At 38.8% G+C, this 15,699-nt stretch overlaps 1 protein-coding gene across 4 annotated transcripts in view; it reads right to left on the reverse strand.

Annotated features, from left to right (window-relative positions):
- The window catches only part of VAMP7 (vesicle associated membrane protein 7), a 68,335-nt gene that overhangs the window by 44,656 nt on the left and 7,980 nt on the right, over nucleotides 1-15,699 (reverse strand). For 2 of the 4 annotated variants that reach the window (XM_040626548.1, XM_040626543.1), the window contains exons 2-4: nucleotides 7,673-7,827; nucleotides 3,015-3,072; nucleotides 871-1,008 (exon numbers count right to left, since the gene is read on the reverse strand). In XM_040626548.1, coding sequence (XP_040482482.1) covers nucleotides 871-1,008; nucleotides 3,015-3,072; nucleotides 7,673-7,818 — 342 coding nt within the window. In that variant the 5' untranslated portion in view covers nucleotides 7,819-7,827. Of the gene's footprint in view, nucleotides 1-870; nucleotides 1,009-3,014; nucleotides 3,073-3,313; nucleotides 3,376-7,672; nucleotides 7,828-15,699 lie in introns of those variants that run through there. The other 2 variants (XM_040626555.1, XM_040626561.1) reach the window with 2 other exon arrangements.

Here is a 15,699-nt window from a genome sequence, read left to right on the forward strand (position 1 = left end):
CTACTGTTTACACAACATGAATGAGTATCAAAAGCCTTACACAGAGCATGCAGGACACAAAAGAGTATGTAATGCATAATTCCATTTATAGGAAATTCTAGAAAAGACAAAACTAATTCAGGGGCAGAAAATAGAGCAGAGGTTGCCTGGGGCAGAGTGTTGGGGAGGGGATTGACTGCAAAGGAGGAACTTTTAGGTTCATGGAGATGGATTTTGAAAAGGGTGGTATTTCACAGGTATATACATATGCAAAACTTCAGTGAGCTGACAGTTTGGTATTCATACAGATAAAGAGACTTTCGAATGACTAAATTAAGCTGTTCAAAAATTATAGTTGCCTTGGAGTGCCTGGGTGGCTCAGTCATTAGGCATCTGACTCTTGATTTCTAGCTTAGGTCATGAACTCAGGTCATGAGATTGAGCCCTGCACTGGGCTCCGTGCTGAGTATGAAGCCTGCTTGAGAGTCTCTCTCTGCCCCTCTCCCTACTCCCCCTTTCCTTCCCCTGCCATGTGCGCTCTCTCTCACTCAAAAAAAAAAAAAAAAAACTTACAGTTGCCTCATGGGAGAGTAGAAGGTTAATGTTCTAGTTAAGAGGCCATCTGGCAATAAAGAGAGGATTTATGCATTAGATGGGTAGTTCATGTAGATGATCTTTAATGTCTTTCCCCACTCCTAGATACTTTGATCACTATATAGAGAGTATCACTGATGATTTAAAATTTTTCTATCTGGGAAGTTTTATTATGTTGCCATTTAATAGCACAATCAGAAAAAATATATTTGCAGGTCAGGGTCCCCTATACTCAGAGTGCCTGAAAGTAATAAAGAAGATATGAATCAAAACACTGTATCCTGAAAAAGATCTTACCAACTGTGCAGCCAAGACACTTGAGAACTCGCTATTCATGGCATATGGGAGTGCTGTTTGTGCTCTTGAACCATATGTAGTCTGGAACCTCTTCTTTATCTCATTCAGAAAATTAAATGCTCGAGAACGTTCAAAATCCTGAAAAGAGACCAACACAGAGTTCACATCAGAAAGTAAACAAAGATGATATGATTAACAACAACCATAAAAACACCTAACATTTACTGAGCAATGATTCCATGAGGAGGAATTAGCACTGACTTCATTTTACAATAATGGAACAAAGGCTCTTAAAAGGTAACTTGCCAAAGGTTAAACAACTAATAAAAGAGCGAACTGAGAGTCCAATCCAAACATATTTATTTGACTACTGCCAACTAAAGATAACAGTATCTAGGTTAGTTTCTTGAGAGTAAGAATTGGGTTTTATTTCCTCCATATCTTTCACAGGCTCTATTAGAAGGCCCAGCACAAGAAGATGCTTAATAAATCTATAATAATAGTACAGTCTTTCACACACAAAGATAACACTACTGATATATACTTTGAATTGAGTTTTTTTTTTTTAACAGTGATGGTATACTTGAAAAGATCAAGTGGTGTACTCTTGTCTGGTCCCAGTCAAGAAACAGAAAACTCAACTCTGATGAACCCAAATTTAGTGATATTTCTCATCTATTTCAAGCCTTTTCACATCAGTCATTTCAGATAAAGCTGGATTTTTAAAATAATTTTAGAAAACACTGTGAAACTCAGGATAAAAATCATTGTTGATGATCACTATGGTTGACACTCATCTCCATTTCACCCAAGATTAGTCTAAGCTAAGCATTCTTACACTGGGGTCAGTGGTTCAAATTCAAGGGGTCCATGTACTTGGATAGAAAATAAATGACATTAAGTTTTAACTTTAAGTTTCAAATCTGAGTGTAGAGTAACAAATCAGATTAGTACCAAACAGCACCTGTGACTGTCACTAAATGTTTTTCTCACATGCCATCCGTTATAGATCTCTCAAAATATCATTTATACTCATCACTTCAAAATTATTATTAGTTATTAGACCTATGACTAGATCTTGTTACTTAATGAATAAAAAAGCATATATATAACTATATCAATTTTTTAAATACTCTGAATACTGCATTTCAATATAATTGGTTTTGTTTATAATCATGTATTTCATACATTTAAAAACATCCTGAGAGAGGCCCATGAGTATCAAAGGGGTCTGTGACACAATGACGGTTAAAAACCCTGACCTGTGGCAATCATGCCAATTTGATGCCTCTTGTCATTGATCGATCAAGAAATAAATATGCAACCTAGTCCTAGCCAATAAGACATGAAAAGAAGTTCACTTTGAAAGAGCGGGGAGAGGGACGTGTGCTTCTGAGAACTTTCCTCATTCTTACAATAGAGATTTGAAAAGACATAGTCCCTCTTCTCTGACACAAATAAAAAAGCATGTGGCTCCATGCAACCACAGGCGAATGTATCTAGGAAGAAGCTGACACTAAGGATAGAAGAGGAGAGAAATGACCTTGATGGCATTGTTAAGTTACTGAGCGTCTTGGCCTAGAACCTACAAATACTCAAAAAACAACCTACTGATGTGAACTACAGATTTACAAAGCTGATTATGACGTATTGTGATTTTGTTTTCCAAAGGTCAGTATACATTAAAAAATTCACTATTCACATGAGCACTGGGTGTTATATGGAACTAATAAATCACTGAACATTATATCAAAAACGTTGGCTAATTGAATTTTTTTAAAAATTCAGTATTGAATAAAATTACCTATTTAATATTTCAGATAAATAAATTTTGACAGGATTTGATATCAAAGGGTCAAGATTATGAAGACCAATTCCCACTACACAATAGGAGAAACGTAGAAGTTGCAAGAGGTTAGTTAAGGGAAAACTCTACCAAAACTGAGCTTATTTGCATATATACCCAGACATCAAGTCTTCTTGTCATTTGCAGCTCCATATGATAAATGCAAAGTATAGAAAAAATTTTCAGCTATGGACAGTTATAATCACATCACCTTACCTACTAAAGATACAGATAATTAAGAACTAACTTTATTAACAGTACACATAGTTAAATAGCAACATGTCTTCAAGTTACTTACATCATCAGTGATACAAAGATATACAATCCTGTCTTGGCAGATGTAATGAAACAAATAACTGTAGGATAAAAGATATAAAACTTACTGTGGTTATGAGCAATATCTCTTTCACTTCCATCTTCTATCTATGTATAAGCAAATTTGCTACCATCAATGTGACCATATCTACAGATACTATCTATTCTCCCTCTCCTCCTCCCCCATACACCTGTTTCTCTCAAGTCAAACTGATAAGAATAAATAAGACATTAAAAGAAAGTCCCTACCCTAACTATGTAGCACAATGGTATGCACATTACCCGTTAAAATGGCAGCTGCAAAAGCGTAATTGGACTCTTAGGGCCTCAATAAGAGATGACATCTAAGGAGGGACACATAATTAAGATTAACCTTCAATGAGCCATATATCTTCTTTGCTTTCTTTTAAGATCTCAGAGCAATCACTTTTTCTACCAAATACTGAAAGTTAACATTTGTCTGGCATCTGCTTTGAGCCAGTTACTGGGTTGGGTGCTGAGGATACAAATAAGCAAAACCATCAGTCCTTGCCTTCACAAAGATCACAGTGCAGGGAATTACCAAGCAGCATGGTAAAACAGGATGAGGAGTAAAAGGCAGTATGGTGCTCTGGCAACATAAAGGAGACACCTAACAGAGTTTAGCAAAGGGTAATGGGAAAGACATCCTGGAGCAAGTGATGTCTGAGTCAAGACCTGAAGAATAAGTAAGAGATGGCAAGGTAAAGAGCAGATAGAGAGTGTTCCAGAGTGAAAAACCAAGCACAAAGGCCTGGAGATTAAAAAAAAAAAGCGCATAATGGGTTTAGTACAGTCAAATGAGGACTAGAGTGTGAAATAGAAAGAAACAAATGGCATGCAAAGATGAGGCTGGAGAAGTAAGCAAATACCAGTTATATAAGATGTTAAAACCTCACTATGCATTATCCTAAGAATAATGACCAAGCATCAAAATGTTTTAGCCTGAAGAGAGTGTGGTAAGATTTGTCATGCAAAAGGATGTTTTGGCTAGACCATGGAAAACTGACTGAAAGAAGGACCAGACAGGAGACTACTGTAGTACAGCAGGTAAGCAAATGAAGAGGGAAATAAACTCAAGTACTATGGGCAATGAAAAAGAAAAGGCAGAAGAAACAGAACAGAACTTGATGACTGGCTACTGGAAATGAGGCAGATAGATAACTCAATTTTGCCTCCCAGATTTCTACCTTGGGCAAGTGCACAGATAGGAGTACCTGTTCAATGATACTTTTAATGTTCACATAAAGGCTTGATATGAATTACAAGGAGGTATGGGAATTCAGGCAAAATGTCTTCCTCCACTACTGTTCACATCAATTCCACCAATGACTTCGCATCGCTATATCCAGTGGCCGTCTCTGAAACATGATACTGTTGACCATTTCCTTCTTCTGGGAAGTGTTTTCTCTCCACTAGATTTCCCAATACCAGGCTTGCCTGGTTAATGTGGCAGTCTCTTTCCCTCTCTATTGATGTTTTCCAACATCCTCAGCTCCTTGCTCTTCTCACACAGTCCCTGGATGGTGGCATTCACTGTCATGTCTTGTTGTTTTCAGCTACCACAATTATGATGATGATCCCCAAATCTAGATCTGACCTACTTCCTGACCTCCAAGCCTACATACACTACAGTCTACTAGACACATCCAGCTGGATATACTATAGACAACTTAAACACAGTGTCCAAAATGGAAGTCATCATTTCTCCAGAAAATTTGTACCCACAGAGTAACTTAGTGCAAAGACCACAAAAAGTTACAAGATATGGTCCCTGCCACCAAGGAGCGTACAGTCAGGTGACAGAGACAAAAAGTAGAGAATGCAATTATAAGACAGTGTGCTAAGCACTACAATATGAATAAACAAAGGATGCTATGGAGACAAGCAAAAGGGGGACACATGGTGGCCTTGGAGTTCAGGGTTTCTAGAAAACGAAATATCTATGCTCAGAACGGCAAAGTCAGATTTTTAAAAAGATAGACATATTCAAGTAAAAGGTAACAGCTACTGCAAAGAATAGGAAGAGAGAAAGAACCCAGCATTGAAATGCAAATAGCTAAGTATGGCTGGAGAACAAAACTGAAGGCCAAAGTAGTGAGATACAAGGCCAGAGAAGGAAGCAGGGGCAGATACTGAAGAGTCTTTCAAGTCATTAAGAAACTTTACCCTGAGTGCAGAGTAACCACTGAAGAAAAGGGACGTGATCATAATTGCCCTTTTAGAAGGACTAAATAATAATGAAGAAAGTATCTCATTTGGGACCTGTAAAATGAGCAAAAGTTTACCACGGGGCTGGGAGGGGAGAGACAGTCCAAAAGCATGAAAAAAAGATATAAGGAAGCTTGAAATCACACAGCTAGGTCAGGGCTGAATGTGCATTCCCAGGCATTTTCCTGGGAACTGACTTGGAACACAGAGACCATAAGCCTAGTAAGTTTTTGAAAATGCTATAAAACCATACTCACAAGAAGCTGGGATCATCTGACCCCTAAGACAAAGTCTGGACCTCTAAATTATACCAGCAGGCAGCAGACTACAAAACCTGTACAGTTCCAAAAGATGACACACTAACACCCATTTTGGATGTGGCCAGATGATACTGGACAAGGAAGAGCCTCCTGGAGAACAAAGCCAGGATTCAGGGAGAAAAGACAAGGGAGTTCCTCCAATGAACCAGAACCACTAACGACTTCAGGATCAGAATAGGGAGTCTTTGAAAATGCTGTGAAGCAGTTACTGGAACACTGCTAGGAAGCAGTGACCTCTACGCGTTTCTCATTCTTCCCTTTTCTAAACGTGAGTTTGTAACTTCAACGCTGGTGATGTTGTTCTACTTCTACCACTGTCTATCGGGTTGGGCAGGGGGAGCAGGAAGAACATATGACTTCTCTTCTAATTTATGGTAAGTCACAGGAGCCACTGCTGGGCCTGATGGAGAAGACTGTATGTCACCCAGACTCTCTGAACTGGATGGTGACCAGCTGAGTTTTTGGAGCCATCTCCTGCAGAGAGGATATGTACTCTTTGTTTGGGAAGAAGAGTACACCCAGATATTTGAGTGGCCCAAAAGAGTAGAATGGAAGATTGCAAGTTATCTCCTAATATCCTGTAACTTCTTCTAGAGTAATAGAATTTTAACTGAACATACAGCTGCACAACTATAAATGACAAATTCTAGCCTCCCTTCCAGCTAGGTTAGTTATATAACTACGTAGAGAAAAATAAAACATAAGCCAAAACTTCTGAACAATAAAAAGTCACCCTACTTCTGGGGTGCCTGGGTGGCACAGCGGTTAAGCGTCTGCCTTCGGCTCAGGGCGTGATCCTGACGTTATGGGATCGAGCCCCACATCAGGCTCCTCCGCTATGAGCCTGCTTCTTCCTCTCCCACTCCCCCTGCTTGTGTTCCCTCTCTCGCTGGCTGTCTCTATCTCTGTCGAATAAATAAATAAAATCTTTAAAAAAAAAAAAAAGTCACTCTACTTCTGAGCTTTGCCTTTAGAAATACAGCACACAGGATGTTAACAAGAACTAAAGGAGCTGCCTTAGCCAGAACTAATTGAAGACACTAACTGAAAATGACAGAACCACCCCACCAGCCTGGAAGTACTCATCTCTGGGCTATCTCATTTAAGTAACACTGTATTTTGGGTCTCTCTCTTACAGTAGTTTAGACTAGACTAGATCCTAAATTATACAAGGAGCTAGCTCTGGAAAGTAATAAAAACCTCCTTCTGAGATAAGAACTAAGGAAATTAGGATGGGTTAAATAACAAAAGTTTTTTTAAGTATTGATGAGGAAGGTTGAGGCACTTTTTACCTGATTACTAAGATTTCCCACCTATGTCCTCCCCAATCCATTCTGCAACCAGCCACCAGAGTGATCTTTCTAAAGCAAAACCTGACCATGGCACACCCCAGCTAAAAACCTTCAGTGCCTTCCCACCACCCACAGGGTAAAGTCAATCTCTTAACACGGCCTATGAGACCCTATATGATTTCTCTTTTACCTATCTCTTTAGCTTTATTTTCACCATGCTGGGTACCAGTCGTAGAATACCACCTGCAGTTCCCTAAACATGTGCTGTGATCTCATAACTCCATACTTCTCTACCGGCTATTCCTTCTATCTAGAATGCCATCCTCCTATCCACTACCTTCCACCATCTGTTACAATTATCTATGGATTTGACTGTCTCCTCCATTAAACTATAACCTCTATGAGGGCAAATACTGTGTAATTTCTTGTTGTATCCCCAGCACCAAGCACAGTGCCTCACAACAAGTACTCAAAATATATTTACTGAAAGAATGAACAAAGGAATATTGTCTTTTATCTGTATCATGTTGCACATATCCTAGAGCTCTATAGCAAAGTCATTTTTTACAAGTAACATTACCATATCTTTCTTTAAAATATTAATATCACTTTGATGATAAAAATAACTTAAATACAAATATTAATGAATAGATCCAGACCATTTTCCAAGCTGGTAAAGGTTACTGCTCTGTCAGCTTATTTAAATTATCTACCAAGAACCTTGTTCTCTAGTTTTCTATTGTTCTAATTATAATACAGTTCACTTCTTTCACCCTCTACCCATGCAGAGCAGAACTCACTTGCCATGTGAGTATGTTAGTTTGTTATTTTCAGAAGGTATCTTAGCCAGAATCTGCTCTGTCACCTCCAGGAAGTTTCCTCCACACCAAGCATGTTTGGCAAGGATAGTCGTTCCCCTGGCAACAACTGCAAAAAGAATGGCCATGGCTTCAATCTATCAAAAGGAAAAAAGACACACAAAACTTAGAATATTTCTTTGACATGATCTTTCAAAAGAAAACTATCATTTACCAACATCTACCTGAAGACAGTATTTTTTTCAACATTTATTTTTTAATTGAAGTATATTTGACACACAATGTTACTTTAGTTTCAGGTATACAGCACAGTGATCTGACGAGTCTACAATTTATGCTATGCTTACCACAGGTGTAGCTACCATCTGTCACCACGCAAAACTATTACAACACACCGACTATATTCCCGATGGTGTACCTTTTATTCCCATGACTTATTCATTCCATAAATGCCAGTATCTCCCACTCCCCTTCATGCCTTTTTGCCCATCCCCCTTCCCTCTGTCAACCATCAGTTTGTTCTCTGTATTTATAGGTGTGATTCTGCTTTTTGGTTTTTTTTAATGCATTTGGTTTTTAGATTCCACATATAAGTGACATTATACAGTATTTGTCTCTTATATTTCACTTACCGTAATACCTTCTAAATCCATCCATGTTGTTGCAAAAGGCAAGAGCTCATTCTTTTTTATGGATGAGTAATAATATTCCATTGTGTGTGTATATATCCATATATGTATATATATGGATAAAGAAGATGTGATGCATTTTATATATGGTGTACATCTTCATTCATCTATCGATGGACACTTGGGTTGCCTCTATATCTTAGTTATTGTAAATAATGCTGCAATAAACATAGAGGTACATATATCCTTTCAAATTAGTGTTTTTCATTTGTGTAAATACCCAGTAGTGAAATTACTAAATCATTTCATATTTCTATCTTTAATTTTTTGAGGAACCTCCATACTGTTTTCCACAGTGGTTGCACCAATTTACATTCCCACCACCAGCGCACAAGGGTTCCCTTTTTTCCACATCCTTGCCAATACTTATTTTTTGTCTTTTTGATACTAGCTGTTCTGACAAGTGTGAAGCAGTATCTCATTGTAGTTTTGATGTAGTTTTATATATTTTAGATACTAATCACTTATGAGCATATTGTTTGCAAATATCTTTTCCCATTCAGTAGGCTGCCTTCTAGTTTTGTTGGTAGTCTCCTTTGCTGTGCAAAAGCTTTTAATTTTGATGTATTCCCAATGGTTTATTTATGCTTTTGTTTCCCTTGCCTCAGGAGACATATCTAGAAAAACGTTGCTACGGCCTATGTCAAGGAAATTACTGCCTACTTTTCCTCTAGGAGTTTTATGGTTTCATGTTTCACATTTAGGTATTTAATCCATTTTGAGTTTGTGTATGGTGTAAGATGGTGGTCCAGTTTTCCCAACATCATTTCTTGAAGAGACTATTCCCTGTTGTATATTCTTGCCTCTTTTGTTGAAAATTAATGGACCATATAATTGTGGGTTTATTTCTGGGTTCTCTATTCTATTCCACTGATCTACGTGTCTGCTTTTATGCCAGCACCATACTGTTTTGATTATTACAGCTTTCTAATGTACCTTGAAATCTGGGATTGTAATACCTTCAGCTTTGTTCTTATTTCTCAGGATTGCTTTGGCTATTCAGAGTCTTTTGTGGTTCCATATACATTTTAGGATTATTTGTTCTAGGTCTGTGAAAAATGCTATTGGTATTTTGATAGGAATTGCATTGAATCTGAAAATTGCTTTGGGTAGTATGGACATTTCAAAAACATTAATTCTTCCAATCCATGAGCACAGAATATCTTTCCATTTGTTTGTGTACCTTGGAGACAGTATGGACCAAGGTGCTATAATATTAATGAAAGATACTTAATAACAGGCTTAACAAAAAGGTCACAGTCTTGTACAAGCATACAACCCTAAACCATGTTGATATGTACACCTATGTAGAGACACACCAAATATGTACACGTGTGTGTGTATACAATGTATATGTCACACACACACATTGATAGATAGGGTGCATTTACAAATTATACAGCACAATTGGATATCACCATTTGAAAAGCAATTACCATAAATAGTAAAGGGACATAAAGAGGTGCTTCATCCCTTTTTTTTATTGAAGCATAATTAACATACAGTGTTATATTAGTTTCAGGTGTACAATATAATGATTCTGTGCATTACTCAGTGCTCATCACCATAAGTGTACTCTTAATCCCCTTTATCTATTTCACCCATCCCTCCCACCTCCCCTCTGGCAACCACCAGTTTGTTCCCTGTACTTAAGAGTGTTTTTTGGTCTCTTTTTCTTTGTTTTGTTTAATTCTACATATGCAATAATCCCAACCTGAAAATTTATCTTAATAGGTCAGCAGAAGTTTGACTCTAGATTCAGAATGATACATATTAACAATATTAATAGCCCATGTTTATTAAGTGCCTATTGTGTACCAGGCACCATTTTAAGCACTTTATAACTCATTAAATAGTTACATCAATTATACACTATTATACTGACACTAAAATGAGCAAACTGCAGTATAGATGACTTGTTTGCCCAAAATTACAGTTTGTCCAAAATTACAGAGCTAGTAAGTAGTAAGAGTTGGGATTCAAACACAGACAGTATGGTTCTAGAACCCATAATCTTATCTCTATAGTATATACTGCCTCTACTATAAAGGCATTATCCATAATAGAAACAAACTGAAAAGAACTCAAACCTTGCACAAGAGGAATGGTTCTCTAAATTACGGTAAGTTCATTCATTAACAAAACATTTCTAAAACAATACATCATAAGTCTATTTTTCTCGTGTTAATGAATTTGTACTATTTTTTCCACCTAACAGCCCCATTTCTTTGATCTAATGGAATAAATTTATAAAAAGAGATGCCCAAGTACCTTTCTATTCTTCTACTAACTCTTCAACTTAATGTTATTTGTTAACATGCTCAGTTTCATCCAGCAGGCCAGTGGTTCTTAAACTGTAGGTGAATGAGTTATCTTGGGTGGAAGAGTTAAAAATTCAAATTCTTGGCATCATCACCTAAAATTCTGATTCAGTAGGCTTGAGGTAAGACCCTGGAATAACATATTTAAGACAAGCCTATCTAGATTCAAGTGATTCACTTAACCATATTTTGTGAAACACAGCAACAGACCATAAAGTGCTTGAAGTCAGGGAATCCAGAGATTTCTTCTTGGAATCCCAGCACCGAAAGACCACACATAGAGCAGAAGCAGCACTCATCTGTCTCTTGAGCTGAACACCTCTCAGGGTCTCTTCCTCACTCTCTAAATGAGGATGTTCTTCAGGGTTGTGTCCTTAGCCATCTTCTTTCTGGATTTCTCTTTACACATATGTAGTAAGTTACAATTTTCAAATCACTTTCTCATACACTATATCCCTCGATCTTAAAAGCCTCAACTGACCCTACACATGCTCCACGTACTGCTCCATTTATTAAAATCATAATCTATACACTATCTCTGCTTCTCTACTTCTTTTTAACTCTTCAACTTACTGGGTTTTGCCCTCAACAGTCCACAAAACCATGTTTGCTAAGATGATCAACAGCCTCTACACTGCAAAATTCAGTAGACACTTCTCTATTCTCACTTACTTGACCTCTTAGGAATAGTCAACACCACTGACTAACTCTCCTTGAAACACTCCCACATGTCTGGCTGCTCCTTGTTTTCTTGCTGAGCCTTCCTTCTCTAGCTGACTTCCAACTGTTGACTTTCCATGGGTCTTGGTTCCATGCTCTCTCATCCCAAGAAGAGCTATCTACACCTGTCATTTTACACATGATCTATTTGCCGAAGACATATTGCACATAGGAAAAAAAAACCAGGCACAACCAAAGTTAAGGGAAAACCAAAGACAAAACCCAAGGCACAACAAATAGCTGAGGGAAAGGCAGACGAACAGGAACCCACAAAGACGACTGAGGAGGACCAACTGAGAAAGTGAGAGGAAAGCCAGAAGAGTATGGTGGCCTGGAAGCCAAAGAGAAAGCAAGCTTCAAGAAGGAACAAATGTCAGTTCCTACCTGTGTTTACTGATGCACAGTAGGAAGACTGTAAAAAGCCACTGAAGTTTCATAAAGAAGGAAGTCATTGGTTAGTCAAACAGATACGCAGTAGAGTGGAACAATGCAAAGAAAAACAGAGATGAGAATTTACATGGTCCCTGAGACAGATGAAAAAGTAGCAGCTTCAGTCCCTTAGAAGCTTCAAGAAAACTGAATTTGGAAACAATACAAAAAAAAAAATCTAGTGTCTTGGTGGAACGTAAGTTCATTATGAACTGACATCAGGTAATTGCTTAAAATGCTTACATAATCCTAAATTACATTTAAAAACAGGGTGTCTTGATCTTTGTAAGTACTATTACCATTATACTCTGTGCTGGTTAGAACATATGTGGAATACTGAGTTCAACTTTGGATACAGTATTTCAAGACTGGAAGGAAGGGCAACTTTATGGGTAAGAGACCTGGACATTCTATCATTTGAAGAATGGCTAGAGAAACTAGAAATATTTAACATTAAAAAGAGAAGACTTAGAGAGAATGTGACAACAGCTTTCAAGTTTACATGAAGTACAGTCACCTAGAACAGGGAGTGCATTGTTTAGAATAAAATTAGGAACAACGGCTATAAGTTACAGGGAAGCAGTATTTTGTTCAAGAAAATCAGTCCCCAATTAAAAAATGTCTGTTAAACATCAAGTGCACAGCAACAGAAACTTTCCTCTCAGACATCAATAATAGGAATTTCTTACTCTCTTCTAGACTGTTAAAAACCTCACCTATTATCAAGTCTCATCTGCCCCCACTGTAACTCTCTTGCAATAGAATCCATAATGTCTTTTTAAGTTTTTATTTAAATTCCAGTTAACAGTCTAAAATTAGTTTCAGGTGTATAATTTAGTGACTCAACACTTCCATACAACATCTGGTGCTCACAAGTGTACTCCTTAATCCCCCTCACCTGAATCCATAATGTCTTAATGAATATTGGGATAACAGAAACAACTGTGAAAGAATATTGCCTTGAAGTGAGAAAACCTGGCTCTGCTAATTACTAGCAGTATGTGAATGTCTAATAAACCATAAAGTGCTACATAAATATACTATGCAAGAAAAAAAAAGAGCGAAAAAGATAAGCCAGAGAGAAAAGAGAAGGAAAAAAAACAATAATGAAATATAAAGGAAAGCCCTGTCTCAACACTGTTCCCCTGTTCTCTTATTCGTGCCTTGCTTGGTCCCAGAGCCGTTATCCCAGTTCTACTTCCTTCCTGCTAAGAATCCTGTATGAGTTTCCTGTAGCTGCCTTGACAAAGTATCAAAAGCCACAAAGGCTTAAAACAACAGAAATTTATTGTCTCCTACTTCTGGAGGCCAGAAGTTCGAAATCAAGATGTTGGCAGGGCCAGGCTCCCTCAGAAATCTATAGGGGACCATCCTTTCTTATCTCTCCCTAGCTTCTGGTAGTCTGCTGGCAATCCTCGGCATTCCTTGGCTTTCAGCTGCAGCCCTTCAATCCCTGCCTCCAGTCATATGGTATTCTTCATGTGTGTCCATGTCTTCACATAGCAGTCTTTGGGTCTTTTCTCTTATTAGGACACCCACACCACTATGACCTCATTTTAACTTATATCTTAATTACACCTGCAAAGACCCTTATTTCCAAATAAAATCACATTCACAGGTACCGTTGGTCAAGATTCAACATCTTTTTTGAGGACACAAAACATCTTAGAAACTCACTGTTCCTCCCAAATCATTCTTACGCTTCCCTCTTCATATATTCACATCACCCCAACTTCACTCCCTCTTCTCACCAAAACCTTTATCCCATCTCTTTCCTTACTCTCATTAGAGGTCTGTCCTTAGAGAGATGGGCCAGAAGGGCAATCTAAACTCCAACAGCTTGAAGTTAGAAAGGCCTGCTTCTACTGCCTAGAGGATTCCAAGGAAAGGACATTTTTGTTCCAGTTGCCAGGATTCAAAAAAAAAAAAAAAAAAGGGAAAAGAAAAGATATGCTATGGGGGAATCCAACTGAGAAATCTAGATGTAGTTTTTTACAGCGGAATTATAAAATTGTGGTGAAGATTTTTAAGTCCATTAAAGATTAAGAAGCTACCAATTGGCATAATAACTGAAATGACATGAAGAGCATTATTTTTTTTAAGATTTTTATTTATTAATTTGACAGAGAGACAGCCAGCGAGAGAGGGAACACAGGCAGGGGGAGTGGGAGAGGAAGAAGCAGGCTCCCAGTGGAGGAGCCTGATGTGGGGCTCGATCCCAGGACTCTGGGATCACGCCGAGAAGGCAGATGCTTAACGACTGCGCCACCCAGGCGCCCCCTGAAGAGCACTATTTATAAAGAAAAAGGCATCAAGTTTCAAAAAAATCTTAAAAAGGAATTTTTGAAATATATCCATTTGTAAGTAAGGGATTCCCTGTGTTGAAAACAAACCGCTCGGGGCACCTGGATGGCACAGTTGGTTAAGCATCCAACTCTTGGTTTCGGCTCAGGTCGTGATCTCAGGGTAATGAGATTGAGCCCCATGTTGGGCTCCACACGCAGCGCAGTCTGCTTAAGACTCTTCCTCTGCCCTTCCCCCCTCCCAAAAAAAACACACACTCACTCTATCTCAAATATACAAATCTTTAAAAAACTGCTCCCCGTTCTCCATGTCCCTTTCTAGAAAAAAAAATACATAAAAATAAAAAACAAATTGCAAATAGCACAGCAACAATGCAAACACTGCTCCTCAGTGGAGGCATCTTCAAGTAGAGGGTGAAGATGGTTTTAGGGAATTGAGTAAAGAAAAATGCCAAGACGGTTTTTCTCACATTCAAGTCTGTGTGTTCTGAGGATTTTTTTAGTTCTACATTTTTATTGTGATAACATTAAAAAATATATGTTAATATTCTAGATCTACACATATACCTTATAAATGAGTAATGGCACACAATTCCATGCTGTATTTGCATTATGAAGGCCTAAGAGCCAAGAAATTCTCTAAAATGACAGTGCCTAATTTTTAATGTCTTGGAAGGCTGGCACATCCTAAAATCATAATGACAATCATGACTCAAGCACTCTTGTGTTCCTGTTGTGTTTTTTAATCAGTTATAAAGACAAAATTTATCTTTTGCAGTAACAATTAACAACTGAAAGATGTCTCCATAATAAAAACCTTTTATTTGAAGGATTAAGACTTGACATTGAAAATGACAGATGGTATTTGGAGTTAAGATGGCGGAGGAGTAGGAGACACCGTTTTCAGCCGGTCCTCCGAGTTGAGCTGGATAGGTACCAGACCAGCCTAAACAACCACGGAACCAGCCTGAGACGCAGGAAGACGCATCTGGATCTCTACAAATGAACATCTCCAGCGCTGAGTATTGAGGTACGAAGCGGGGAGCCATGAAACTGTGCACAGATATCAGAAGATAAACGGAAGGGGGAGGGAGCCGCCGTGTTCGGGCGCCGGGAAGTGGTAGCCACTTGCACGGGAGAGCGGGCGGGGCTCACGGTCGGCACCCGCAAAACAGCAGACTGAGACCGTGAGCCGGGTGCGCGCGCCACCAGGCATCTCGCGGAACACCGGAATCCCGGTGCGCTCACTGGATCCAGACTGAGACCGGGAGATCCGGGAGCGCGCGGGGCGGCTGGCGGCATTAGAAACACAAAGGACAGAGACGCGCCGGCCCTGGAAGTGAGGGCTGGGACGCCGGGTGTGGGGCGCACATCCCGGACGCTGCAGGGTTGAGCAGCACCAACAGAAACAGAGTTAAAGTGGCCAGAACATTAGTAGAGAACAGGCCGCAATCCCTCTGTTCTGTGACAGAGGCTGAAATTTGGCCGCTGCTGCTCTGACTCTCAGAAGAGGCACAGCAAACCGCCAGGGAAAGCCGCCAGAGAAC

This window comes from Ursus maritimus, assembly GCF_017311325.1.
Source record: "Ursus maritimus isolate PB19 chromosome X unlocalized genomic scaffold, ASM1731132v1 scaffold_X1, whole genome shotgun sequence".
Classification (NCBI taxonomy): Eukaryota; Metazoa; Chordata; class Mammalia; order Carnivora; family Ursidae; genus Ursus; species Ursus maritimus.